General features: G+C 37.0%; 2 protein-coding genes across 4 annotated transcripts in view; one reads left to right on the forward strand and one right to left on the reverse strand.

Moving 5' to 3' along the window:
- Positions 1-27,225, forward strand: part of sytl2a (synaptotagmin-like 2a) — a 119,949-nt gene that overhangs the window by 14,922 nt on the left and 77,802 nt on the right. The window lies entirely within an intron of this gene.
- LOC133550441 (uncharacterized) lies at positions 197-4,121 on the reverse strand. Its single transcript, XM_061896424.1, has 3 exons — positions 3,525-4,121; positions 1,032-3,269; positions 197-205 (listed from the first exon to the last, which is right to left on the reverse strand). Exons 1-3 carry the CDS (start codon positions 4,119-4,121, stop codon positions 197-199), a joined length of 2,844 nt encoding a protein of 947 aa, XP_061752408.1.

Here is a 27,225-nt window from a genome sequence, read left to right on the forward strand (position 1 = left end):
TTAACTAGCTGAATCTTTCCTCCTACAATTAGTTTGTTGTTGATTGATATTTGATCTCTGCCTTGATTAGTATGTTTCAATATGTGCTTTATTGTAAGCAACAATTTCGGTATGCCTTCTTGTTTCGCTTCTAATTTGACAACCTTTTTGTCAATGTCTTCAATTTTCTTTTTATACTTTGCCTTTAAATCATCTCTCACTCTTTCTATTGACAGGATACAAGACCTAAAGTGATCTTGCAACACGTTCTGCTCAGATTGCAGTTGTTCCATCATCTCCATGTCTTTGGCATGCAGCATTTGGTCGGATTCAAAGCTGGCCTTCATTTTGAGTAGCTTTTCCATCTCTGTACTTATTTTGGTTCTGGCAAATGCAATCTCTTTGCTCTTTTGACAATGTTCCTGTCTGAGAACACACAAGTCCCTATGTTGCTGTTCCATTGCACATCTGTTGTCATTGACTTCATCTCTTTTGGTCCGAACATCCATGTTTAGCTGATGAATTTGTTCCCTTCCCCTCTTCATCTTCTCAGCAATCGTGTCGAGTCCTGTTGTATTCTTTTTAAATTCATTTTCTCTGATTTCAAGGTCAATGTATCCCTTTTTAATCATGCGTTGATTCTCCTCCAATGTGATCAATTGTTTTTGCATATCAGACTTCATCAAGGCCACCTCTAGTTTTTCTTTGCTCATGAGCATGTTGGCTTTGCTCAGGTATGCTCTCTCTTGTTTAATGTTGTTCTTCAGTTTCTCTAGGTTTTGTTTTTCCACCAGAAGCCTTGTTTTCAGATGTTTTATGTCTTCTGTTTCTTTCACAATGTTTGAAAACAAGTTGTCCAGCTGAATCTTTCCTCCTACAATTAGTTTGTTTTTGATTGATATTTGATCTCTGCCTTGATTAGTATTTTTCAATATGTGCTTTATTGTAAGCAACAATTTCGGTATGCCTTCTTTTTTCGCTTCTAATTTGACAACCTTTTTGTCAATGTCTTCAATTTTCTTTTTATACTTTGCCTTTAAATCATCTCTCACTCTTTCCATTGACAGGATGCAAGACCTAAAGTGATCTTGCAACACCTTCTGCTCAGATTGCAGTTGTTCCATCATCTCCATGTCTTTGGCATGCAGCATTTTGTCGGATTCAAAGTTGGCCTTCATTTTGAGTAGCTTTTCCATCTCTGTACTTATTTTGGTTCTGGCAAATGCAATCTCTTTGCTCTTTTGACAATGTTCCTGTCTGAGAACACACAAGTCCCTATGTTGCTGTTCCATTGCACATCTGTTGTCATTGACTTCATCTCTTTTGGTCCGAACATCCATGTTTAGCTGATGAATTTGTTCCCTTCCCCTCTTCATCTTCTCAGCAATCGTGTCCAATCCTGTTGTATTCTTTTTAAACTCATTTTCTCTGATTTCAAGGTCAATGTATCCCTCTTTAATCATGCGTTGATTCTCCACCAATGTGATCAATTGTTTTTGCATATCAGACTTCATCAAGGCCAGCTTTAGTTTTTCTTTGCTCATGAGCATGTTGGCTTTGCTCAGGTATGCTCTCTCTTGTTTAATGTTGTTCTTCAGTTTCTCTAGGTTTTGTTTTTCCACCAGAAGCCTTGTTTTCAGATGTTTTATGTCTTCTGTTTCTTTCACAATGTTTGAAAACAAGTTGTCCAGCTGAATCTTTCCTCCTACAATTAGTTTGTTTTTGATTGATATTTGATCTCTGCCTTGATTAGTATTTTTCAATATGTGCTTTATTGTAAGCAACAATTTCGGTATGCCTTCTTTTTTCGCTTCTAATTTGACAACCTTTTTGTCAATGTCTTCAATTTTCTTTTTATACTTTGCCTTTAAATCATCTCTCACTCTTTCCATTGACAGGATGCAAGACCTAAAGTGATCTTGCAACACCTTCTGCTCAGATTGCAGTTGTTCCATCATCTCCATGTCTTTGGCATGCAGCATTTTGTCGGATTCAAAGCTGGCCTTCATTTTGAGTAGCTTTTCCATCTCTGTACTTATTTTGGTTCTGGCAAATGCAATCTCTTTGCTCTTTTGACAATGTTCCTGTCTGAGAACACACAAGTCCCTATGTTGCTGTTCCATTGCACATCTGTTGTCATTGACTTCATCTCTTTTGGTCCGAACATCCATGTTTAGCTGATGAATTTGTTCCCTTCCCCTCTTCATCTTCTCAGCAATCGTGTCCAATCCTGTTGTATTCTTTTTAAACTCATTTTCTCTGATTTCAAGGTCAATGTATCCCTCTTTAATCATGCGTTGATTCTCCACCAATGTGATCAATTGTTTTTGCATATCAGACTTCATCAAGGCCAGCTTTAGTTTTTCTTTGCTCATGAGCATGTTGGCTTTGCTCAGGTATGCTCTCTCTTTTTTAATGTTGTTCTTCAGTTTGTCTAGGTTTTGTTTGTCCACCAGGAACTTTGTTTTCAGATGTTTTATGTCTTCTGTTTCTTTCACAATGTTTGAAAACAAGTTGTCCAGCTGAATCTTTCCTCCTACAATTAGTTTGTTGTTGATTGATATTTGATCTCTGCCCTGATTAGTATTTTTCAATATGTGCTTTATTGTAAACAACAATTTCGGTATGCCTTCTTTTTTCGCTTCTAATTTGACAACCTTTTTGTCAATGTCTTCAATTTTCTTTTTATACTTTGCCTTTAAATCATCTCTCACTCTTTCCATTGACAGGATACAAGACCTAAAGTGATCTTGCAACACCTTCTGCTCAGATTGCAGTTGTTCCATCATCTCCATGTCTTTGGCATGCAGCATTTTGTCGGATTCAAAGCTGGCCTTCATTTTGAGTAGCTTTTCCATCTCTGTACTTATTTTGGTTCTGGCAAATGCAATCTCTTTGCTCTTTTGACAATGTTCCTGTCTGAGAACACACAAGTCCCTATGTTGCTGTTCCACTGCACATCTGTTGTCGTTGACTTCATCTCTTTTGGTCCGAACATCCATGTTTAGCTGATGAATTTGTTCCCTTCCCCTCTTCATCTTCTCAGCAATCGTGTCCAGTCCTGTTGTATTCCTTTTAAACTCATTTTCTCTGATTTCAAGGTCAATGTATCCCTCTTTAATCATGCGTTGATTCTCCTCCAATGTGATCAATTGTTTTTGCATATCAGACTTCATCAAGGCAAGCTCTAGTTTTTCTTTGCTCATGAGCATGTTGGCTTTGCTCAGGTATTCTTTCTCTTGTTTAATGTTGTTGTTCAGTTTCTCTAGGTTCTTTTTTTCCACCAGGAGCTTTGTTTTCAGATGTTTTATGTCTTCTGTGTCTTTCACAATGTTTGAAAACAAGTTATCCAGCTGATTCTTTCTTCCTACAATTAGTTTGTTGTTGAATGATATTTGATCTCTGCCTTGATAAGTATTTTTCAATATGTGCTTTATTGTAAGCAACAATTTCGGTATGCCTTCTTGTTTCGCTTCTAATTTGACAACCTTTTTGTCAATGTCTTCAATTTTCTTTTTATACTTTGCCTTTAAATCATCTCTCACTCTTTCCATTGACAGGATGCAAGACCTAAAGTGATCTTGCAACACCTTCTGCTCAGATTGCAGTTGTTCCATCATCTCCATGTCATTGGCATGCAGCATTTTGTCGGATTCAAAGCTGGCCTTCATTTTGAGTAGCTTTTCCATCCTTGTATTTATTTTGGTTCTGGCAACTGCAATCTCTTTGCTCTTTTGACAATGTTCCTGTCTGAGAACACACAAGTCCCTATGTTGCTGTTCCATTGCACATCTGTTGTCATTGACTTCATCTGTTTTGGTCCGAACATCCATGTTTAGCTGATGAATTTGTTCCCTTCCCCTCTTCATCTTCTCAGCAATCGTGTCCAGTCCTGTTGTATTCTTTTTAAACTCATTTTCTCTGATTTCAAGGTCAATGTATCCCTCTTTAATCATGCGTTGATTCTCCACCAATGTGATCAATTGTTTTTGCATATCAGACTTCATCAAGGCCAGCTCTAGTTTTTCTTTGCTCATGAGCATGTTGGCTTTGCTCAGGTATGCTCTGTCTTGTTTAATGTTGTTCTTCAGTTTGTCTAGGTTTTGTTTTTCCACCAGGAGCTTTGTTTTCAGATGTTTCATGTCTTCTGTTTCTTTCACAATGTTTGAAAACAAGTTGTCCAGCTGAATATTTCCTCCTACAATTAGTTTGTTGTTGATTGATATTTGATCTCTGCCCTGATTAGTATTTTTCAATATGTGCTTTATTGTAAGCAATAATTTTGGTATGCCTTCTTTTTTCGCTTCTAATTTGACAACCTTTTTGTCAATGTCTTCAATTTTCTTTTTATACTTTGCCTTTAAATCATCTCTCACTCTTTCCATTGACAGGATACAAGACTTAAAGTGATCTTGCAACACCTTCTGCTCAGATTGCAGTTGTTCCATCATCTCCATGTCTTTGGCATGCAGCATTTTGTCGGATTCAAAGCTGGCCTTCATTTTGAGTAGCTTTTCCATCTCTGTACTTATTTTGGTTCTGGCAAATGCAATCTCTGTGCTCTTTTGACAATGTTCCTGTCTGAGAACACACAAGTCCCTATGTTGCTGTTCCATTGCACATCTGTTGTCATTGACTTCATCTATTTTGGTCCGAACATCCATGTTTAGCTGATGAATTTGTTCCCTTCCCCTCTTCATCTTCTCAGCAATCGTGCCCAGTCCTGTTGTATTCTTTTTAAACTCATTTTCTCTGATTTCAAGGTCAATGTATCCCTTTTTAATCATGCGTTGATTCTCCTCCAATGTGATCAATTGTTTTTGCATATCAGACTTCATCAAGGCGAGCTCTAGTTTTTCTTTGCTCATGAGCATGTTGGCTTTGCTCAGGTATTCTCTCTCTTGTTTAATGTTGTTCTTCAGTTTCTTTAGGTTTTGTTTTTCCACCAGAAGCTTTGTTTTCAGATGTTTTATGTCTTCTGTTTCTTTCACAATGTTTGAAAACAAGTTGTCCAGCTGAATCTTTCCTCCTACAATTAGTTTGTTGTTGATTGATATTTGATCTCTGCCTTGATTAGTATTTTTCAATATGTGCTTTATTGTAAGCAACAATTTCGGTATGCCTTCTTTTTTCGCTTCTAATTTGACAACCTTTTTGTCAATGTCTTCAATTTTCTTTTTATACTTTGCCTTTAAATCATCTCTCACTCTTTCCATTGACAGGATGCAAGACCTAAAGTGATCTTGCAACACCTTCTGCTCAGATTGCAGTTGTTCCATCATCTCCATGTCTTTGGCATGCAGCATTTTGTCGGATTCAAAGCTGGCCTTCATTTTGAGTAGCTTTTCCATCTCTGTACTTATTTTGGTTCTGGCAACTGCAATCTCTTTGCTCTTTTGACAATGTTCCTGTCTGAGAACACACAAGTCCCTATGTTGCTGTTCCATTGCACATCTGTTGTCATTGACTTCATCTGTTTTGGTCCGAACATCCATGTTTAGCTGATGAATTTGTTCCCTTCCCCTCTTCATCTTCTCAGCAATCGTGTCCAGTCCTGTTGTATTCTTTTTAAACTCATTTTCTCTGATTTCAAGGTCAATGTATCCCTCTTTAATCATGCGTTGATTCTCCTCCAATGTGATCAATTGTTTTTGCATATCAGACTTCATCAAGGCAAGCTCTAGTTTTTCTTTGCTCATGAGCATGTTGGCTTTGCTCAGGTATTCTTTCTCTTGTTTAATGTTGTTGTTCATTTTCTCTAGGTTCTTTTTTTCCACCAGGAGCTTTGTTTTCAGATGTTTTATGTCTTCTGTGTCTTTCACAATGTTTGAAAACAATTTATCCAGCTGATTCTTTCCTCTTACAATTAGTTTGTTGTTGATTGATATTTGATCTCTGCCCTGATTAGTATTTTTCAATATGTGCTTTATTGTAAGCAACAATTTTGGTATGCCTTCTTTTTTCGCTTCTAATTTGACAACCTTTTTGTCAATGTCTTCAATTTTCTTTTTATACTTTGCCTTTAAATCATCTCTCACTCTTTCCATTGACAGGATACAAGACCTAAAGTGATCTTGCAACACCTTCTGCTCAGATTGCAGTTGTTCCATCATCTCCATGTCTTTGGCATGCAGCATTTTGTCGGATTCAAAGCTGGCCTTCATTTTGAGTAGCTTTTCCATCTCTGTACTTATTTTGGTTCTGGCAAATGCAATCTCTGTGCTCTTTTGACAATGTTCCTGTCTGAGAACACACAAGTCCCTATGTTGCTGTTCCATTGCACATCTGTTGTCATTGACTTCATCTCTTTTGGTCCGAACATTCATGTTTAGCTGATGAATTTGTTCCCTTCCCCTCTTCATCTTCTCAGCAATCGTGCCCAGTCCTGTTGTATTCTTTTTAAACTCATTTTCTCTGATTTCAAGGTCAATGTATCCCTTTTTAATCATGCGTTGATTCTCCTTCAATGTGATCAATTGTTTTTGCATATCAGACTTCATCAAGGCGAGCTCTAGTTTTTCTTTGCTCATGAGCATGTTGGCTTTGCTCAGGTATTCCCTCTCTTGTTTAATGTTGTTCTTCAGTTTCTTTAGGTTTTGTTTTTCCACCAGAAGCTTTGTTTTCAGATGTTTTATGTCTTCTGTTTCTTTCACAATGTTTGAAAACAAGTTGTCCAGCTGAATCTTTCCTCCTACAATTAGTTTGTTGTTGATTGATATTTGATCTCTGCCTTGATTAGTATTTTTCAATATGTGCTTTATTGTAAGCAACAATTTTGGTATGCCTTCTTTTTTCGCTTCTAATTTGACAACCTTTTTGTCAATGTCTTCAATTTTCTTTTTATACTTTGCCTTTAAATCATCTCTCACTCTTTCCATTGACAGGATGCAAGACCTAAAGTGATCTTGCAACACCTTCTGCTCAGATTGCAGTTGTTCCATCATCTCCATGTCTTTGGCATGCAGCATTTTGTCGGATTCAAAGCTGGCCTTCATTTTGAGTAGCTTTTCCATCTCTGTATTTATTTTGGTTCTGGCAACTGCAATCTCTTTGCTCTTTTGACAATGTTCCTGTCTGAGAACACACAAGTCCCTATGTTGCTGTTCCATTGCACATCTGTTGTCATTGACTTCATCTATTTTGGTCCGAACATCCATGTTTAGCTGATGAATTTGTTCCCTTCCCCTCTTCATCTTCTCAGCAATCGTGTCCAGTCCTGTTGTATTCTTTTTAAACTCATTTTCTCTGATTTCAAGGTCAATGTATCCCTCTTTAATCATGCGTTGATTCTCCACCAATGTGATCAATTGTTTTTGCATATCAGACTTCATCAAGGCCAGCTCTAGTTTTTCTTTGCTCATGAGCATGTTGGCTTTGCTCAGGTATGCTCTCTCTTGTTTAATGTTGTTCTTCAGTTTGTCTAGGTTTTGTTTTTCCACCAGGAGCTTTGTTTTCAGATGTTTTATGTCTTCTGTTTCTTTCACAATGTTTGAAAACAAGTTGTCCAGCTGAATCTTTCCTCCTACAATTAGTTTGTTGTTGATTGATATTTGATCTCTGCCCTGATTAGTATTTTTCAATATGTGCTTTATTGTAAGCAACAATTTTGGTATGCCTTCTTTTTTCGCTTCTAATTTGACAACCTTTTTGTCAATGTCTTCAATTTTCTTTTTATACTTTGCCTTTAAATCATCTCTCACTCTTTCCATTGACAGGATACAAGACCTAAAGTGATCTTGCAACACCTTCTGCTCAGATTGCAGTTGTTCCATCATCTCCATGTCTTTGGCATGCAGCATTTTGTCGGATTCAAAGCTGGCCTTCATTTTGAGTAGCTTTTCCATCTCTGTACTTATTTTGGTTCTGGCAAATGCAATCTCTGTGCTCTTTTGACAATGTTCCTGTCTGAGAACACACAAGTCCCTATGTTGCTGTTCCATTGCACATCTGTTGTCATTGACTTCATCTCTTTTGGTCCGAACATCCATGTTTAGCTGATGAATTTGTTCCCTTCCCCTCTTCATCTTCTCAGCAATCGTGCCCAGTCCTGTTGTATTCTTTTTAAACTCATTTTCTCTGATTTCAAGGTCAATGTATCCCTTTTTAATCATGCGTTGATTCTCCTCCAATGTGATCAATTGTTTTTGCATATCAGACTTCATCAAGGCGAGCTCTAGTTTTTCTTTGCTCATGAGCATGTTGGCTTTGCTCAGGTATTCTCTCTCTTGTTTAATGTTGTTCTTCAGTTTCTTTAGGTTTTGTTTTTCCACCAGAAACTTTGTTTTCAGATGTTTTATGTCTTCTGTTTCTTTCACAATGTTTGAAAACAAGTTGTCCAGCTGAATCTTTCCTCCTACAATTAGTTTGTTGTTGATTGATATTTGATCTCTGCCTTGATTAGTATTTTTCAATATGTGCTTTATTGTAAGCAACAATTTCGGTATGCCTTCTTTTTTCGCTTCTAATTTGACAACCTTTTTGTCAATGTCTTCAATTTTCTTTTTATACTTTGCCTTTAAATCATCTCTCACTCTTTCCATTGACAGGATGCAAGACCTAAAGTGATCTTGCAACACCTTCTGCTCAGATTGCAGTTGTTCCATCATCTCCATGTCTTTGGCATGCAGCATTTTGTCGGATTCAAAGCTGGCCTTCATTTTGAGTAGCTTTTCCATCTCTGTACTTATTTTGGTTCTGGCAACTGCAATCTCTTTGCTCTTTTGACAATGTTCCTGTCTGAGAACACACAAATCCCTATGTTGCTGTTCCATTGCACATCTGTTGTCATTGACTTCATCTGTTTTGGTCCGAACATCCATGTTTAGCTGGTGAATTTGTTCCCTTCCCCTCTTCATCTTCTCAGCAATCGTGTCCAGTCCTGTTGTATTCTTTTTAAACTCATTTTCTCTGATTTCAAGGTCAATGTATCCCTCTTTAATCATGCGTTGATTCTCCTCCAATGTGATCAATTGTTTTTGCATATCAAACTTCATCAAGGCAAGCTCTAGTTTTTCTTTGCTCATGAGCATGTTGGCTTTGCTCAGGTATTCTTTCTCTTGTTTAATGTTGTTCTTCAGTTTGTCTAGGTTTTGTTTTTCCACCAGGAGCTTTGTTTTCAGATGTTTTATGTCTTCTGTTTCTTTCACAATGTTTGAAAACAAGTTAACTAGCTGAATCTTTCCTCCTACAATTAGTTTGTTGTTGATTGATATTTGATCTCTGCCTTGATTAGTATGTTTCAATATGTGCTTTATTGTAAGCAACAATTCCGGTATGCCTTCTTGTTTCGCTTCTAATTTGACAACCTTTTTGTCAATGTCTTCAATTTTCTTTTTATACTTTGCCTTTAAATCATCTCTCACTCTTTCCATTGACAGGATACAAGACCTAAAGTGATCTTGCAACACGTTCTGCTCAGATTGCAGTTGTTCCATCATCTCCATGTCTTTGGCATGCAGCATTTTGTCGGATTCAAAGCTGGCCTTCATTTTGAGTAGCTTTTCCATCTCTGTACTTATTTTGGTTCTGGCAAATGCAATCTCTTTGCTCTTTTGACAATGTTCCTGTCTGAGAACACACAAGTCCCTATGTTGCTGTTCCATTGCACATCTGTTGTCATTGACTTCATCTCTTTTGGTCCGAACATCCATGTTTAGCTGATGAATTTGTTCCCTTCCCCTCTTCATCTTCTCAGCAATCGTGCCCAGTCCTGTTGTATTCTTTTTAAACTCATTTTCTCTGATTTCAAGGTCAATGTATCCCTTTTTAATCATGCGTTGATTCTCCTCCAATGTGATCAATTGTTTTTGCATATCAGACTTCATCAAGGCGAGCTCTAGTTTTTCTTTGCTCATGAGCATGTTGGCTTTGCTCAGGTATTCTCTCTCTTGTTTAATGTTGTTCTTCAGTTTCTTTAGGTTTTGTTTTTCCACCAGAAACTTTGTTTTCAGATGTTTTATGTCTTCTGTTTCTTTCACAATGTTTGAAAACAAGTTGTCCAGCTGAATCTTTCCTCCTACAATTAGTTTGTTGTTGATTGATATTTGATCTCTGTCTTGATTAGTATTTTTCAATATGTGCTTTATTGTAAGCAACAATTTCGGTATGCCTTCTTTTTTCGCTTCTAATTTGACAACCTTTTTGTCAATGTCTTCAATTTTCTTTTTATACTTTGCCTTTAAATCATCTCTCACTCTTTCCATTGACAGGATGCAAGACCTAAAGTGATCTTGCAACACCTTCTGCTCAGATTGCAGTTGTTCCATCATCTCCATGTCTTTGGCATGCAGCATTTTGTCGGATTCAAAGCTGGCCTTCATTTTGAGTAGCTTTTCCATCTCTGTACTTATTTTGGTTCTGGCAACTGCAATCTCTTTGCTCTTTTGACAATGTTCCTGTCTGAGAACACACAAATCCCTATGTTGCTGTTCCATTGCACATCTGTTGTCATTGACTTCATCTGTTTTGGTCCGAACATCCATGTTTAGCTGATGAATTTGTTCCCTTCCCCTCTTCATCTTCTCAGCAATCGTGTCCAGTCCTGTTGTATTCTTTTTAAACTCATTTTCTCTGATTTCAAGGTCAATGTATCCCTCTTTAATCATGCGTTGATTCTCCTCCAATGTGATCAATTGTTTTTGCATATCAAACTTCATCAAGGCAAGCTCTAGTTTTTCTTTGCTCATGAGCATGTTGGCTTTGCTCAGGTATTCTTTCTCTTGTTTAATGTTGTTCTTCAGTTTGTCTAGGTTTTGTTTTTCCACCAGGAGCTTTGTTTTCAGATGTTTTATGTCTTCTGTTTCTTTCACAATGTTTGAAAACAAGTTAACTAGCTGAATCTTTCCTCCTACAATTAGTTTGTTTTTGATTGATATTTGATCTCTGCCCTGATTAGTATTTTCCAATAAGTGCTTTATTGTAAGCAACAATTTTGGTATGCCTTCTTTTTTCGCTTCTAATTTGACAACCTTTTTGTCAATGTCTTCAATTTTCTTTTTATACTTTGCCTTTAAATCATCTCTCACTCTTTCCATTGACAGGATACAAGACTTAAAGTGATCTTGCAACACCTTCTGCTCAGATTGCAGTTGTTCCATCATCTCCATGTCTTTGGCATGCAGCATTTTGTCGGATTCAAAGCTGGCCTTCATTTTGAGTAGCTTTTCCATCTCTGTACTTATTTTGGTTCTGGCAAATGCAATCTCTGTGCTCTTTTGACAATGTTCCTGTCTGAGAACACACAAGTCCCTATGTTGCTGTTCCATTGCACATCTGTTGTCATTGACTTCATCTCTTTTGGTCCGAACATCCATGTTTAGCTGATGAATTTGTTCCCTTCCCCTCTTCATCTTCTCAGCAATCGTGCCCAGTCCTGTTGTATTCTTTTTAAACTCATTTTCTCTGATTTCAAGGTCAATGTATCCCTTTTTAATCATGCGTTGATTCTCCTCCAATGTGATCAATTGTTTTTGCATATCAGACTTCATCAAGGCGAGCTCTAGTTTTTCTTTGCTCATGAGCATGTTGGCTTTGCTCAGGTATTCTCTCTCTTGTTTAATGTTGTTCTTCAGTTTCTTTAGGTTTTGTTTTTCCACCAGAAGCTTTGTTTTCAGATGTTTTATGTCTTCTGTTTCTTTCACAATGTTTGAAAACAAGTTGTCCAGCTGAATCTTTCCTCCTACAATTAGTTTGTTGTTGATTGATATTTGATCTCTGCCTTGATTAGTATTTTTCAATATGTGCTTTATTGTAAGCAACAATTTCGGTATGCCTTCTTTTTTCGCTTCTAATTTGACAACCTTTTTGTCAATGTCTTCAATTTTCTTTTTATACTTTGCCTTTAAATCATCTCTCACTCTTTCCATTGACAGGATGCAAGACCTAAAGTGATCTTGCAACACCTTCTGCTCAGATTGCAGTTGTTCCATCATCTCCATGTCTTTGGCATGCAGCATTTTGTCGGATTCAAAGCTGGCCTTCATTTTGAGTAGCTTTTCCATCTCTGTACTTATTTTGGTTCTGGCAACTGCAATCTCTTTGCTCTTTTGACAATGTTCCTGTCTGAGAACACACAAGTCCCTATGTTGCTGTTCCATTGCACATCTGTTGTCATTGACTTCATCTGTTTTGGTCCGAACATCCATGTTTAGCTGATGAATTTGTTCCCTTCCCCTCTTCATCTTCTCAGCAATCGTGTCCAGTCCTGTTGTATTCTTTTTAAACTCATTTTCTCTGATTTCAAGGTCAATGTATCCCTCTTTAATCATGCGTTGATTCTCCTCCAATGTGATCAATTGTTTTTGCATATCAGAATTCATCAAGGCAAGCTCTAGTTTTTCTTTGCTCATGAGCATGTTGGCTTTGCTCAGGTATTCTTTCTCTTGTTTAATGTTGTTGTTCAGTTTCTCTAGGTTTTGTTTTTCCACCAGGAGCTTTGTTTTCAGATGTTTTATGTCTTCTGTTTCTTTCACAATGTTTGAAAACAAGTTAACCAGCTGATTCTTTCCTCTTACAATTAGTTTGTTGTTGATTGATATTTGATCTCTGCCTTGATTAGTATTTTTCAATATGTGCTTTATTGTAAGCAACAATTTCGGTATGCCTTCTTGTTTCGCTTCTAATTTGACAACCTTTTTGTCAATGTCTTCAATTTTCTTTTTATACTTTGCCTTTAAATCATCTCTCACTCTTTCCATTGACAGGATACAAGACCTAAAGTGATCTTGCAACACGTTCTGCTCAGATTGCAGTTGTTCCATCATCTCCATGTCTTTGGCATGCAGCATTTTGTCGGATTCAAAGCTGGCCTTCATTTTGAGTAGCTTTTCCATCTCTGTACTTATTTTGGTTCTGGCAAATGCAATCTCTTTGCTCTTTTGACAATGTTCCTGTCTGAGAACACACAAGTCCCTATGTTGCTGTTCCATTGCACATCTGTTGTCATTGACTTCATCTCTTTTGGTCCGAACATCCATGTTTAGCTGATGAATTTGTTCCCTTCCCCTCTTCATCTTCTCAGCAATCGTGTCCAATCCTGTTGTATTCTTTTTAAACTCATTTTCTCTGATTTCAAGGTCAATGTATCCCTCTTTAATCATGCGTTGATTCTCCACCAATGTGATCAATTGTTTTTGCATATCAGACTTCATCAAGGCCAGCTTTAGTTTTTCTTTGCTCATGAGCATGTTGGCTTTGCTCAGGTATGCTCTCTCTTGTTTAATGTTGTTCTTCAGTTTGTCTAGGTTTTGTTTGTCCACCAGGAACTTTGTTTTCAGATGTTTTATGTCTTCTGTTTCTTTCACAATGTTTGAAAACAAGTTGTCCAGCTGAATCTTTCCTCCTACAATTAGTTTGTTGTTGATTGATATTTGATCTCTGCCCTGATTAGTATTTTTCAATATGTGCTTTATTGTAAACAACAATTTCGGTATGCCTTCTTTTTTCGCTTCTAATTTGACAACCTTTTTGTCAATGTCTTCAATTTTCTTTTTATACTTTGCCTTTAAATCATCTCTCACTCTTTCCATTGACAGGATACAAGACCTAAAGTGATCTTGCAACACGTTCTGCTCAGATTGCAGTTGTTCCATCATCTCCATGTCTTTGGCATGCAGCATTTTGTCGGATTCAAAGCTGGCCTTCATTTTGAGTAGCTTTTCCATCTCTGTACTTATTTTGGTTCTGGCAAATGCAATCTCTTTGCTCTTTTGACAATGTTCCTGTCTGAGAACACACAAGTCCCTATGTTGCTGTTCCATTGCACATCTGTTGTCATTGACTTCATCTCTTTTGGTCCGAACATCCATGTTTAGCTGATGAATTTGTTCCCTTCCCCTCTTCATCTTCTCAGCAATCGTGCCCAGTCCTGTTGTATTCTTTTTAAACTCATTTTCTCTGATTTCAAGGTCAATGTATCCCTTTTTAATCATGCGTTGATTCTCCTCCAATGTGATCAATTGTTTTTGCATATCAGACTTCATCAAGGCGAGCTCTAGTTTTTCTTTGCTCATGAGCATGTTGGCTTTGCTCAGGTATTCTCTCTCTTGTTTAATGTTGTTCTTCAGTTTCTTTAGGTTTTGTTTTTCCACCAGAAGCTTTGTTTTCAGATGTTTTATGTCTTCTGTTTCTTTCACAATGTTTGAAAACAAGTTGTCCAGCTGAATCTTTCCTCCTACAATTGGTTTGTTGTTGATTGATATTTGATCTCTGCCTTGATTAGTATTTTTCAATATGTGCTTTATTGTAAGCAACAATTTCGGTATGCCTTCTTTTTTCGCTTCTAATTTGACAACCTTTTTGTCAATGTCTTCAATTTTCTTTTTATACTTTGCCTTTAAATCATCTCTCACTCTTTCCATTGACAGGATGCAAGACCTAAAGTGATCTTGCAACACCTTCTGCTCAGATTGCAGTTGTTCCATCATCTCCATGTCTTTGGCATGCAGCATTTTGTCGGATTCAAAGCTGGCCTTCATTTTGAGTAGCTTTTCCATCTCTGTACTTATTTTGGTTCTGGCAACTGCAATCTCTTTGCTCTTTTGACAATGTTCCTGTCTGAGAACACACAAGTCCCTATGTTGCTGTTCCATTGCACATCTGTTGTCATTGACTTCATCTGTTTTGGTCCGAACATCCATGTTTAGCTGATGAATTTGTTCCCTTCCCCTCTTCATCTTCTCAGCAATCGTGTCCAGTCCTGTTGTATTCTTTTTAAACTCATTTTCTCTGATTTCAAGGTCAATGTATCCCTCTTTAATCATGCGTTGATTCTCCTCCAATGTGATCAATTGTTTTTGCATATCAGAATTCATCAAGGCAAGCTCTAGTTTTTCTTTGCTCATGAGCATGTTGGCTTTGCTCAGGTATTCTTTCTCTTGTTTAATGTTGTTGTTCAGTTTCTCTAGGTTTTGTTTTTCCACCAGGAGCTTTGTTTTCAGATGTTTTATGTCTTCTGTTTCTTTCAAAATGTTTGAAAACAAGTTAACCAGCTGATTCTTTCCTCTTACAATTAGTTTGTTGTTGATTGATATTTGATCTCTGCCTTGATTAGTATTTTTCAATATGTGCTTTATTGTAAGCAACAATTTCGGTATGCCTTCTTGTTTCGCTTCTAATTTGACAACCTTTTTGTCAATGTCTTCAATTTTCTTTTTATACTTTGCCTTTAAATCATCTCTCACTCTTTCCATTGACAGGATACAAGACCTAAAGTGATCTTGCAACACGTTCTGCTCAGATTGCAGTTGTTCCATCATCTCCATGTCTTTGGCATGCAGCATTTTGTCGGATTCAAAGCTGGCCTTCATTTTGAGTAGCTTTTCCATCTCTGTACTTATTTTGGTTCTGGCAAATGCAATCTCTTTGCTCTTTTGACAATGTTCCTGTCTGAGAACACACAAGTCCCTATGTTGCTGTTCCATTGCACATCTGTTGTCATTGACTTCATCTCTTTTGGTCCGAACATCCATGTTTAGCTGATGAATTTGTTCCCTTCCCCTCTTCATCTTCTCAGCAATCGTGTCCAATCCTGTTGTATTCTTTTTAAACTCATTTTCTCTGATTTCAAGGTCAATGTATCCCTCTTTAATCATGCGTTGATTCTCCACCAATGTGATCAATTGTTTTTGCATATCAGACTTCATCAAGGCCAGCTTTAGTTTTTCTTTGCTCATGAGCATGTTGGCTTTGCTCAGGTATGCTCTCTCTTGTTTAATGTTGTTCTTCAGTTTGTCTAGGTTTTGTTTGTCCACCAGGAACTTTGTTTTCAGATGTTTTATGTCTTCTGTTTCTTTCACAATGTTTGAAAACAAGTTGTCCAGCTGAATCTTTCCTCCTACAATTAGTTTGTTGTTGATTGATATTTGATCTCTGCCCTGATTAGTATTTTTCAATATGTGCTTTATTGTAAACAACAATTTCGGTATGCCTTCTTTTTTCGCTTCTAATTTGACAACCTTTTTGTCAATGTCTTCAATTTTCTTTTTATACTTTGCCTTTAAATCATCTCTCACTCTTTCCATTGACAGGACACAAGACCTAAAGTGATCTTGCAACACCTTCTGCTCAGATTGCAGTTGTTCCATCATCTCCATGTCTTTGGCATGCAGCATGTTGTCGGATTCAAAGCTGGCCTTCATTTTGAGTAGCTTTTCCATCTCTGTACTTATTTTGGTTCTGGCAAATGCAATCTCTTTGCTCTTTTGACAATGTTCCTGTCTGAGAACACACAAGTCCCTATGTTGCTGTTCAACTGCACATCTGTTGTCGTTGACTTCATCTCTTTTGGTCCGAACATCCATGTTTAGCTGATGAATTTGTTCCCTTCCCCTCTTCATCTTCTCAGCAATCGTGTCCAGTCCTGTTGTATTCCTTTTAAACTCATTTTCTCTGATTTCAAGGTCAATGTATCCCTCTTTAATCATGCGTTGATTCTCCTCCAATGTGATCAATTGTTTTTGCATATCAGACTTCATCAAGGCAAGCTCTAGTTTTTCTTTGCTCATGAGCATGTTGGCTTTGCTCAGGTATTCTTTCTCTTGTTTAATGTTGTTGTTCAGTTTCTCTAGGTTCTTTTTTTCCACCAGGAGCTTTGTTTTCAGATGTTTTATGTCTTCTGTGTCTTTCACAATGTTTGAAAACAAGTTATCCAGCTGATTCTTTCCTCTTACAATTAGTTTGTTGTTGATTGATATTTGATCTCTGCCCTGATTAGTATTTTTCAATATGTGCTTTATTGTAAGCAACAATTTTGGTATGCCTTCTTTTTTCGCTTCTAATTTGACAACCTTTTTGTCAATGTCTTCAATTTTCTTTTTATACTTTGCCTTTAAATCATCTCTCACTCTTTCCATTGACAGGATGCAAGACCTAAAGTGATCTTGCAACACCTTCTGCTCAGATTGCAGTTGTTCCATCATCTCCATGTCTTTGGCATGCAGCATTTTGTCGGATTCAAAGCTGGCCTTCATTTTGAGTAGCTTTTCCATCTCTGTACTTATTTTGGTTCTGGCAACTGCAATCTCTTTGCTCTTTTGACAATGTTCCTGTCTGAGAACACACAAGTCCCTATGTTGCTGTTCCATTGCACATCTGTTGTCATTGACTTCATCTGTTTTGGTCCGAACATCCATGTTTAGCTGATGAATTTGTTCCCTTCCCCTCTTCATCTTCTCAGCAATCGTGTCCAGTCCTGTTGTATTCTTTTTAAACTCATTTTCTCTGATTTCAAGGTCAATGTATCCCTCTTTAATCATGCGTTGATTCTCCTCCAATGTGATCAATTGTTTTTGCATATCAGACTTCATCAAGGCAAGCTCTAGTTTTTCTTTGCTCATGAGCATGTTGGCTTTGCTCAGGTATTCTTTCTCTTGTTTAATGTTGTTGTTCAGTTTCTCTAGGTTTTGTTTTTCCACCAGGAGCTTTGTTTTCAGATGTTTTATGTCTTCTGTTTCTTTCACAATGTTTGAAAACAAGTTAACCAGCTGATTCTTTCCTCTTACAATTAGTTTGTTGTTGATTGATATTTGATCTCTGCCTTGATTAGTATTTTTCAATATGTGCTTTATTGTAAGCAACAATTTCGGTATGCCTTCTTGTTTCGCTTCTAATTTGACAACCTTTTTATCAATGTCTTCAATTTTCTTTTTATACTTTGCCTTTAAATCATCTCTCACTCTTTCCATTGACAGGATACAAGACCTAAAGTGATCTTGCAACACCTTGTGCTCAGATTGCAGTTGTTCCATCATCTCCATGTCTTTGGCATGCAGCATTTTGTCGGATTCAAAGCTGGCCTTCATTTTGAGTAGCTTTTCCATCTCTGTACTTATTTTGGTTCTGGCAAATGCAATCTCTTTGCTCTTTTGACAATGTTCCTGTCTGAGAACACACAAGTCCCTATGTTGCTGTTCCATTGCACATCTGTTGTCATTGACGTCATCTCTTTTTGTCCGAACATCCATGTTTAGCTGATGAATTTGTTCCCTTCCCCTCTTCATCTTCTCAGCAATCGTGTCCAGTCCTGTTGTATTCTTTTTAAACTCATTTTCTCTGATTTCAAGGTCAATGTATCCCTCTTTAATCATGCGTTGATTCTTCTCCAATGTGATCAATTGTTTTTGCATATCAGACTTCATCAAGGCCAGCTCTAGTTTTTCTTTGCTCATGAGCATGTTGGCTTTGCTCAGGAATGCTCTCTCTTGTTTAATGTTGTTCTTCAGTTTCTCTAGGTTTTGCTTTTCCACCAGAAGCTTTGTTTTCAGATGTTTTATGTCTTGTGTTTCTTTCACAATGTTTGAAAACAAGTTGTCCAGCTGAATCTTTCCTCCTACAATTAGTTTGTTGTTGATTGATATTTGATCTCTGCCTTGATTAGTATTTTTCAATATGTGCTTTATTGTAAGCAACAATTTTGGTATGCCTTCTTTTTTCGCTTCTAATTTGACAACCTTTTTGTCAATGTCTTCAATTTTCTTTTTATACTTTGCCTTTAAATCATCTCTCACTCTTTCCATTGACAGGATACAAGACCTAAAGTGATCTTGCAACACCTTCTGCTCGGATTGCAGTTGTTCCATCATCTCCATGTCTTTGGCATGCAGCATGTTGTCGGATTCAAAGCTGGCCTTCATTTTGAGTAGCTTTTCCATCTCTGTACTTATTTTGGTTCTGGCAAATGCAATCTCTTTGCTCTTTTGACAATGTTCCTGTCTGAGAACACACAAGTCCCTATGTTGCTGTTCCACTGCACATCTGTTGTCGTTGACTTCATCTCTTTTGGTCCGAACATCCATGTTTAGCTGATGAATTTGTTCCCTTCCCCTCTTCATCTTCTCAGCAATCGTCTCCAGTCCTGTTGTATTCCTTTTAAACTCATTTTCTCTGATTTCAAGGTCAATGTATCCCTCTTTAATCATGCGTTGATTCTCCTCCAATGTGATCAATTGTTTTTGCATATCAGACTTCATCAAGGCAAGCTCTAGTTTTTCTTTGCTCATGAGCATGTTGGCTTTGCTCAGGTATTCTTTCTCTTGTTTAATGTTGTTGTTCAGTTTCTCTAGGTTCTTTTTTTCCACCAGGAGCTTTGTTTTCAGATGTTTTATGTCTTCTGTTTCTTTCACAATGTTTGAAAACAAGTTATCCAGCTGATTCTTTCCTCTTACAATTAGTTTGTTGTTGATTGATATTTGATCTCTGCCTTGATAAGTATTTTTCAATATGTGCTTTATTGTAAGCAACAATTTCGGTATGCCTTCTTGTTTCGCTTCTAATTTGACAACCTTTTTGTCAATGTCTTCAATTTTCTTTTTATACTTTGCCTTTAAATCATCTCTCACTCTTTCCATTGACAGGATGCAAGACCTAAAGTGATCTTGCAACACCTTCTGCTCAGATTGCAGTTGTTCCATCATCTCCATGTCTTTGGCATGCAGCATTTTGTCGGATTCAAAGTTGGCCTTCATTTTGAGTAGCTTTTCCATCTCTGTATTTATTTTGGTTCTGGCAACTGCAATCTCTTTGCTATTTTGACAATGTTCCTGTCTGAGAACACACAAGTCCCTATGTTGCTGTTCCATTGCACATCTGTTGTCATTGACTTCATCTGTTTTGGTCCGAACATCCATGTTTAGCTGTTGAATTTGTTCCCTTCCCCTCTTCATCTTCTCAGCAATCGTGTCCAGTCCTGTTGTATTCTTTTTAAACTCATTTTCTCTGATTTCAAGGTCAATGTATCCCTCTTTAATCATGCGTTGATTCTCCACCAATGTGATCAATTGTTTTTGCTTATCAGACTTCATCAAGGCCAGCTCTAGTTTTTCTTTGCTCATGAGCATGTTGGCTTTGCTCAGGTATGCTCTCTCTTGTTTAATGTTGTTCTTCAGTTTGTCTAGGTTTTGTTTTTCCACCAGGAGCTTTGTTTTCAGATGTTTTATGTCTTCTGTTTCTTTCACAATGTTTGAAAACAAGTTTTCCAGCTGAATCTTTCCACCTACAATTAGTTTGTTGTTGATTGATATTTGATCTCTGCCCTGATTAGTATTTTTCAATATGTGCTTTATTGTAAGCAACAATTTTGGTATGCCTTCTTTTTTCGCTTCTAATTTGACAACCTTTTTGTCAATGTCTTCAATTTTCTTTTTATACTTTGCCTTTAAATCATCTCTCACTCTTTCCATTGACAGGATACAAGACCTAAAGTGATCTTGCAACACCTTCTGCTCAGATTGCAGTTGTTCCATCATCTTCATGTCTTTGGCATGCAGCATTTTGTCGGATTCAAAGCTGGCCTTCATTTTGAGTAGCTTTTCCATCTCTGTATTTATTTTGGTTCTGGCAACTGCAATCTCTTTGCTCTTTTGACAATGTTCCTGTCTGAGAACACACACATCCCTATGTTGCTGTTCCACTGCACATCTGTTGTCATTGACTTCATCTCTTTTGGTCCGAACATCCATGTTTAGCTGATGAATTTGTTCCCTTCCCCTCTTCATCTTCTCAGCAATCGTGTCCAGTCCTGTTGTTTTCTTTTTAAACTCATTTTCTCTGATTTCAAGGTCAATGTATCCCTCTTTAATCATGCGTTGATTCTCCACCAATGTGATCAATTGGTTTTCCATATCAGACTTCATCAAGGCCAGCTCTAGTTTTTCTTTGCTCATGAGCATGTTGGCTTTGCTTAGGTATTCTTTCTCTTGTTTAATGTTGTTCTTCAGTTTCTCTAGGTTTTGTTTTTCCACCAGGAGCTTTGTTTTAAGATGTTTTATGTCTTCTGTTTCTTTCACAATGTTTGAAAACAAGTTAACCAGCTGAATCTTTCCTCCTACAATTAGTTTGTTGTTGATTGATATTTGATCTCTGCCTTGATTAGTATTTTTCAATATGTGCTTTATTGAAAGCAACAATTTCGGTATGCCTTCTTTTTTCGCTTCTATTTTGACAACCTTTTTGTCAATGTCTTCAATTTCCTTTTTATACTTTGCCTTTAAATCATCTCTCACTCTTTCCATTGACAGGATGCAAGACCTAAAGTGATCTTGCAACACCTTCTGCTCAGATTGCAGTTGTTCCATCATCTCCATGTCTTTGGCATGCAGCATTTTGTCGGATTCAAAGCTGGCCTTCATTTTGAGTAGCTTTTCCATCTCTGTATTTATTTTGGTTCTGGCAACTGCAATCTCTTTGCTATTTTGACAATGTTCCTGTCTGAGAACACACAAGTCCCTATGTTGCTGTTCCATTGCACATCTGTTGTCATTGACTTCATCTGTTTTGGTCCGAACATCCATGTTTAGCTGTTGAATTTGTTCCCTTCCCCTCTTCATCTTCTCAGCAATCGTGTCCAGTCCTGTTGTATTCTTTTTAAACTCATTTTCTCTGATTTCAAGGTCAATGTATCCCTCTTTAATCATGCGTTGATTCTCCACCAATGTGATCAATTGTTTTTGCTTATCAGACTTCATCAAGACCACCTCTAGTTTTTCTTTGCTCATGAGCATGTTGGCTTTGCTCAGGTATGCTCTCTCTTGTTTAATGTTGTTCTTCAGTTTGTCTAGGTTTTGTTTTTCCACCAGGAGCTTTGTTTTCAGATGTTTTATGTCTTCTGTTTCTTTCACAATGTTTGAAAACAAGTTTTCCAGCTGAATCTTTCCACCTACAATTAGTTTGTTGTTGATTGATATTTGATCTCTGCCCTGATTAGTATTTTTCAATATGTGCTTTATTGTAAGCAACAATTTTGGTATGCCTTCTTTTTTCGCTTCTAATTTGACAACCTTTTTGTCAATGTCTTCAATTTTCTTTTTATACTTTGCCTTTAAATCATCTCTCACTCTTTCCATTGACAGGATACAAGACCTAAAGTGATCTTGCAACACCTTCTGCTCAGATTGCAGTTGTTCCATCATCTTCATGTCTTTGGCATGCAGCATTTTGTCGGATTCAAAGCTGGCCTTCATTTTGAGTAGCTTTTCCATCTCTGTATTTATTTTGGTTCTGGCAACTGCAATCTCTTTGCTCTTTTGACAATGTTCCTGTCTGAGAACACACACATCCCTATGTTGCTGTTCCACTGCACATCTGTTGTCATTGACTTCATCTCTTTTGGTCCGAACATCCATGTTTAGCTGATGAATTTGTTCCCTTCCCCTCTTCATCTTCTCAGCAATCGTGTCCAGTCCTGTTGTTTTCTTTTTAAACTCATTTTCTCTGATTTCAAGGTCAATGTATCCCTCTTTAATCATGCGTTGATTCTCCACCAATGTGATCAATTGGTTTTCCATATCAGACTTCATCAAGGCCAGCTCTAGTTTTTCTTTGCTCATGAGCATGTTGGCTTTGCTTAGGTATTCTTTCTCTTGTTTAATGTTGTTCTTCAGTTTCTCTAGGTTTTGTTTTTCCACCAGGAGCTTTGTTTTAAGATGTTTTATGTCTTCTGTTTCTTTCACAATGTTTGAAAACAAGTTAATCAGCTGAATCTTTCCTCCTACAATTAGTTTGTTGTTGATTGATATTTGATCTCTGCCTTGATTAGTATTTTTCAATATGTGCTTTATTGAAAGCAACAATTTCGGTATGCCTTCTTTTTTCGCTTCTAATTTGACAACCTTTTTGTCAATGTCTTCAATTTCCTTTTTATACTTTGCCTTTAAATCATCTCTCACTCTTTCCATTGACAGGATGCAAGACCTAAAGTGATCTTGCAACACCTTCTGCTCAGATTGCAGTTGTTCCATCATCTCCATGTCTTTGGCATGCAGCATTTTGTCGGATTCAAAGCTGGCCTTCATTTTGAGTAGCTTTTCCATCTCTGTACTTATTTTGGTTCTGGCAAATGCAATCTCTTTGCTCTTTTGACAATGTTCCTGTCTGAGAACACACAAGTTCCTATGTTGCTGTTCCATTGCACATCTGTTGTCATTGACTTCATCTCTTTTGGTCTGAACATCCATGTTTAGCTGATGAATTTGTTCCCTTCCTCTCTTCATCTTCTCAGCAATCGTGTCCAGTCCTGTTGTATTCTTTTTAAACTCATTTTCTCTGATTTCAAGGTCAATGTATCCCTCCTTAATCATGCGTTGATTCTCCACCAATGTGATCAATTGTTTTTGCATATCAGACTTCATCAAGGCCAGCTCTAGTTTTTCTTTGCTCATGAGCATGTTGGCTTTGCTCAGGTATGCTCTCTCTTGTTTAATGTTGTTCTTCAGTTTGTCTAGGTTTTGTTTTTCCACCAGGAGCTTTGTTTTCAGATGTTTTTTGTCTTCTGTTTCTTTCACAATGTTTGAAAACAAGTTGTCCAGCTGAATCTTTCCTCCTACAATTAGTTTGTTGTTGATTGATATTTGATCTGTGCCCTGATTAGTATTTTTCAATATGTGCTTTATTGTAAGCAAAAATTTCGGTATGCCTTCTTTTTTCGCTTCTAATTTGACAACCTTTTTGTTAATGTCTTCAATTTTCTTTTTATACTTTGCCTTTAAATCATCTCTCACTCTTTCCATTGACAGGATGCAAGACCTAAAGTGATCTTGCAACACCTTCTGCTCAGATTGCAGTTGTTCCATCATCTCCATGTCTTTGGCATGCAGCATTTTGTCGGATTCAAAGCTGGCCTTCATTTTGAGTAGCTTTTCCATCTCTGTACTTATTTTGGTTCTGGCAAATGCAATCTCTTTGCTCTTTTGACAATGTTCCTGTCTGAGAAAACACAAGTTCCTATGTGGCTGTTCCATTGCACATCTGTTGTCATTGACTTCATCTCTTTTGGTCCGAACATCCATGTTTAGCTGATGAATTTGTTCCCTTCCCCTCTTCATCTTCTCAGCAATCGTGTCCAGTCCTGTTGTATTCTTTTTAAACTCATTTTCTCTGATTTCAAGGTCAATGTATCCGTCTTTAATCATGCGTTGATTCTCCACCAATGTGATCAATTGGTTTTTCATATCAGACTTCATCAAGGCCAGCTCTAGTTTTTCTTTGCTCATGAGCATGTTGGCTTTGCTCAGGTATTCTTTCTCTTGTTTAATGTAGTTCTTCAGTTTCTCTAGGTTTTGTTTTTCCACCAGGAGCTTTGTTTTAAGATGTTTTATGTCTTCTGTTTCTTTCACAATGTTTGAAACCAAGTTGTCCAGCTGAATCTTTCCTCCTACAATTAGTTTGTTGTTGATTGATATTTGATCTCTGCCTTGATTAGTATTTTTCAATATGTGCTTTTTTGTAAGCAACAATTTTGGTATGCCTTCTTGTTTCGCTTCTAATTTGACAACCTTTTTGTCAATGTCTTCAATTTTCTTTTTATACTTTGCCTTTAAGTCATCTCTCACTCCTTCCATTGACAGGATACAAGACCTAAAGTGATCTTGCAACACCTTCTGCTCAGATTGCAGTTGTTCCATCATCTCCATGTCTTTGGCATGCAGCATTTTGTCGGATTCAAAGCTTGCCTTCATTTTGAGTAGCTTTTCCATCTCTGTACTTATTTTGGTTCTGGCAAATGCAATCTCTTTTCTCTTTTGACAATGTTCCTGTCTGAGAACACACAAGTCCCTATGTTGCTGTTCCATTGCACATCTGTTGTCATTGACTTCATCTCTTTTGGACCGAACATCCATGTTTAGCTGATGAATTTGTTCCCTTCCCCTCTTCATCTTCTCAGCAATCGTGTCCAGTCCTGTTGTATTCTTTTTAAACTCATTTTCTCTGATTCCAAGGTCAATGTATCCCTCTTTAATCATGCGTTGATTCTCCTCCAATGTGATCAATTGTTTTTGCATATCAGACTTCATCAAGGCCAGCTCTAGTTTTTCTTTGCTCATGAGCATGTTGGCTTTGCTCAGGTATGCTCTCTCTTGTTTAATGTTGTTCTTCAGTTTGTCTAGGTTTTGTTTTTCCACCAAAAGTTTTGTTTTCAGATGTTTTATTTCTTCTGTTTCTTTCACTACGTTTGAAAGCAAGTTGTCCTGCTGAATCTTTCCTTCAACGATTATTTTATAGTTGATTGATATTTGATCTCTGCCTTGATTACTTTTTTCCAGTATGTGCTTTATTGTAAACAACACTTTTGGTTTACCTTCTAATTTGACAACTTTTTTGTCAATGTCTTTAAGTTTCTTTTCATCCTTTGCCTTTAAATCATCTGTCACTCTTCCCATTGACAGGATACAAGTCCTGAAGTGATTTTGCAACACCTTCTGCAGTTCTTCCATTGTCCCCATGATTTTGGAATACAGTATTTTTTCGGTTTCAAAATTAGTCTTCATTTTGAGTAGCTTTTCCATCTCTGTACGTATTTTGTTTCTGGCAAATGCAATCTCTTTTCTCTTTTTGCAATGTTCTTGTGTGAGAACACACAAGTCCCTATTTTGTTGTTCCATTTCACATCGGTTATCATTGACTTCACCCCTTTTTGTCTGATGAATTTGTTCCCTGACTTTCTTCATCTTCCCAGTTATAGTGTCTAATCCTGTTCGATTCTTTCTAAACTCGTTTTCTCTGATTTTGAGGTCAGCGTATTGCTCTTTGATTGTGTGTTGATTCTCTTTCATTGTTATTAATTGTTTTTGCATATCAGACTTCATCAAAACAAGCTCCATTTTTTCTTTGCTCATGAGCTCATTGGCTTTGCTCAGGATGTCTTTCTCTTGTTCAATGCTTTTCTTCAGTTCGTCCAGGTTTTGATTTTCCACCAAAAGTTTCGTTTTCCAATGTTTTAGTTCTTCTGATTCTTTTACTACATTTGAAAGCAAATTGTCCAACTGAATCTCTCCTCCTATTATTAGTTTGTTGTTAATTGATATTCGATCTCTGCATTGATCACTGTCTTGCAAAATGTGCTGTAATCCATGCAACATTTTTGGTATACCTTCATTTTTGGATTCTATATGGACAACTTTTTTGTCAATGTCTTCAAGTTTCTTTTCATACTTTGCCTTTAAATCATCTCTCACTCTTTCCATTGACAGAATACAAGACCTTAAGTGTTCTTGCGACAACCTCTTCTCAGATTGCATTTGTTTCATTGTCTCCTTGTCTTCGGCATGCAGTAATTTTTCTGTTTCACAATTAGTCTGCATTTTAAGTAGCTTTTCCAGCACCGCATTTTTTTTGGTTCTGGCAAATTTTAACTTTTCACTCTGTTGACAATGTTCTAGCCTGTTTACATGTAAGTCCTTATTTTGCTGTTCCATTGCACATATGTTCTCATTGACTTCATCTGTTTTTGTCATAATATCAATGTTGAGTTGATGAATTTGTTCAATGCCCCCTTTCAACTTTTCAGCTATTGTGTCCAGTCGTGTTGTATTCTTTATGAACTCTTGTTCTCTTATTTCAAAGTCAATGTACCTCCGTTTAATCAAGCTTTCTTTCTCTTTCAATGTGATCAATTGTTTTTGCATATCAGATTTCATCAAGTTCAGCTCCAGTTTGTCTTTACTTATAAGCCTAATAGCTTTGCTTATGTATTCTTTGTCTTGTTTAACATCGTTCTTCAGTTGGTCCAGGTCTTGCTTTTCTCCCAAAAGGTTTGTCTTCAGATGTTTTATTTCTTCTGTTTCTGTCATTATGTTTGAAAGCAAGTTATTCAGCCTGATCTTTCGTCCCAGTATTAGTTTGTTGTTTATTAAAATATGATCCCTTCCTTGATTACATTCTTCCAGCATGTGCTTCAGTTCAAGCATCATTTTTAGCATACTTTCAATTTTCTCTTCTATAATGACAACTTTTTTGTCAACGTCTTCAAGTTTCTTCTTAAACTTTGTCTTCAAGTCATCTGCCACTCTTTCCATTGACTGTATACAAGTTCTAAAAGGATATTGCAACACCTTCTTCTCGGATTGCAGTTTTCCCATCACCTTTTTGTCTTTGACATACAGTAGTCTTTCTATCTCAGAATTAGTTTTACTTGTATGTAGCTTCTCCACATCTGTTTTATTTTTTACCTTGGCAGATTTAGACTCTATTCTTTTTTTATCATTTTCTTTTCTGATAAATGTTGTTGCTTGTGTTTGCCTTAAGTTATTTGATACATTCGGGTCATTCCTTTTCTCTGTGAAACATGATTGAAATTCAAGGCCTTGACTTCTTACCTTAGTTTCAAATCCTTGTAAAATATCTATTTTTTTACTTTTTTCCTGATTTTCTTTTTGAGCAACACTTGTTTTGTTGTTTGGATCTGTGTTTAATAGATTATGTGCTTTATTTTTAGTCTTTTGCAGATGGCCTTGCAGGTAATTTATTTCCATTATGATT

The sequence above is a fragment of the Nerophis ophidion genome, linkage group LG04 (assembly GCF_033978795.1).
Source record: "Nerophis ophidion isolate RoL-2023_Sa linkage group LG04, RoL_Noph_v1.0, whole genome shotgun sequence".
NCBI lineage: Eukaryota > Metazoa > Chordata > Actinopteri > Syngnathiformes > Syngnathidae > Nerophis > Nerophis ophidion.

Coding starts and splice junctions, on each gene's coding strand:
- LOC133550441 (XM_061896424.1), bottom strand. CDS start 4,121: ATGAAACATCTGAAAACAAAGCTCCTGGTGGAAAAACAAAACCTAGAC. Junction 3,270..3,524: donor GCATCCTGTCAATGGAAAGA/GTGAGAGATGAT, acceptor CTGAAAACAAAG/CTCCTGGTGGAAAAAAAGAA.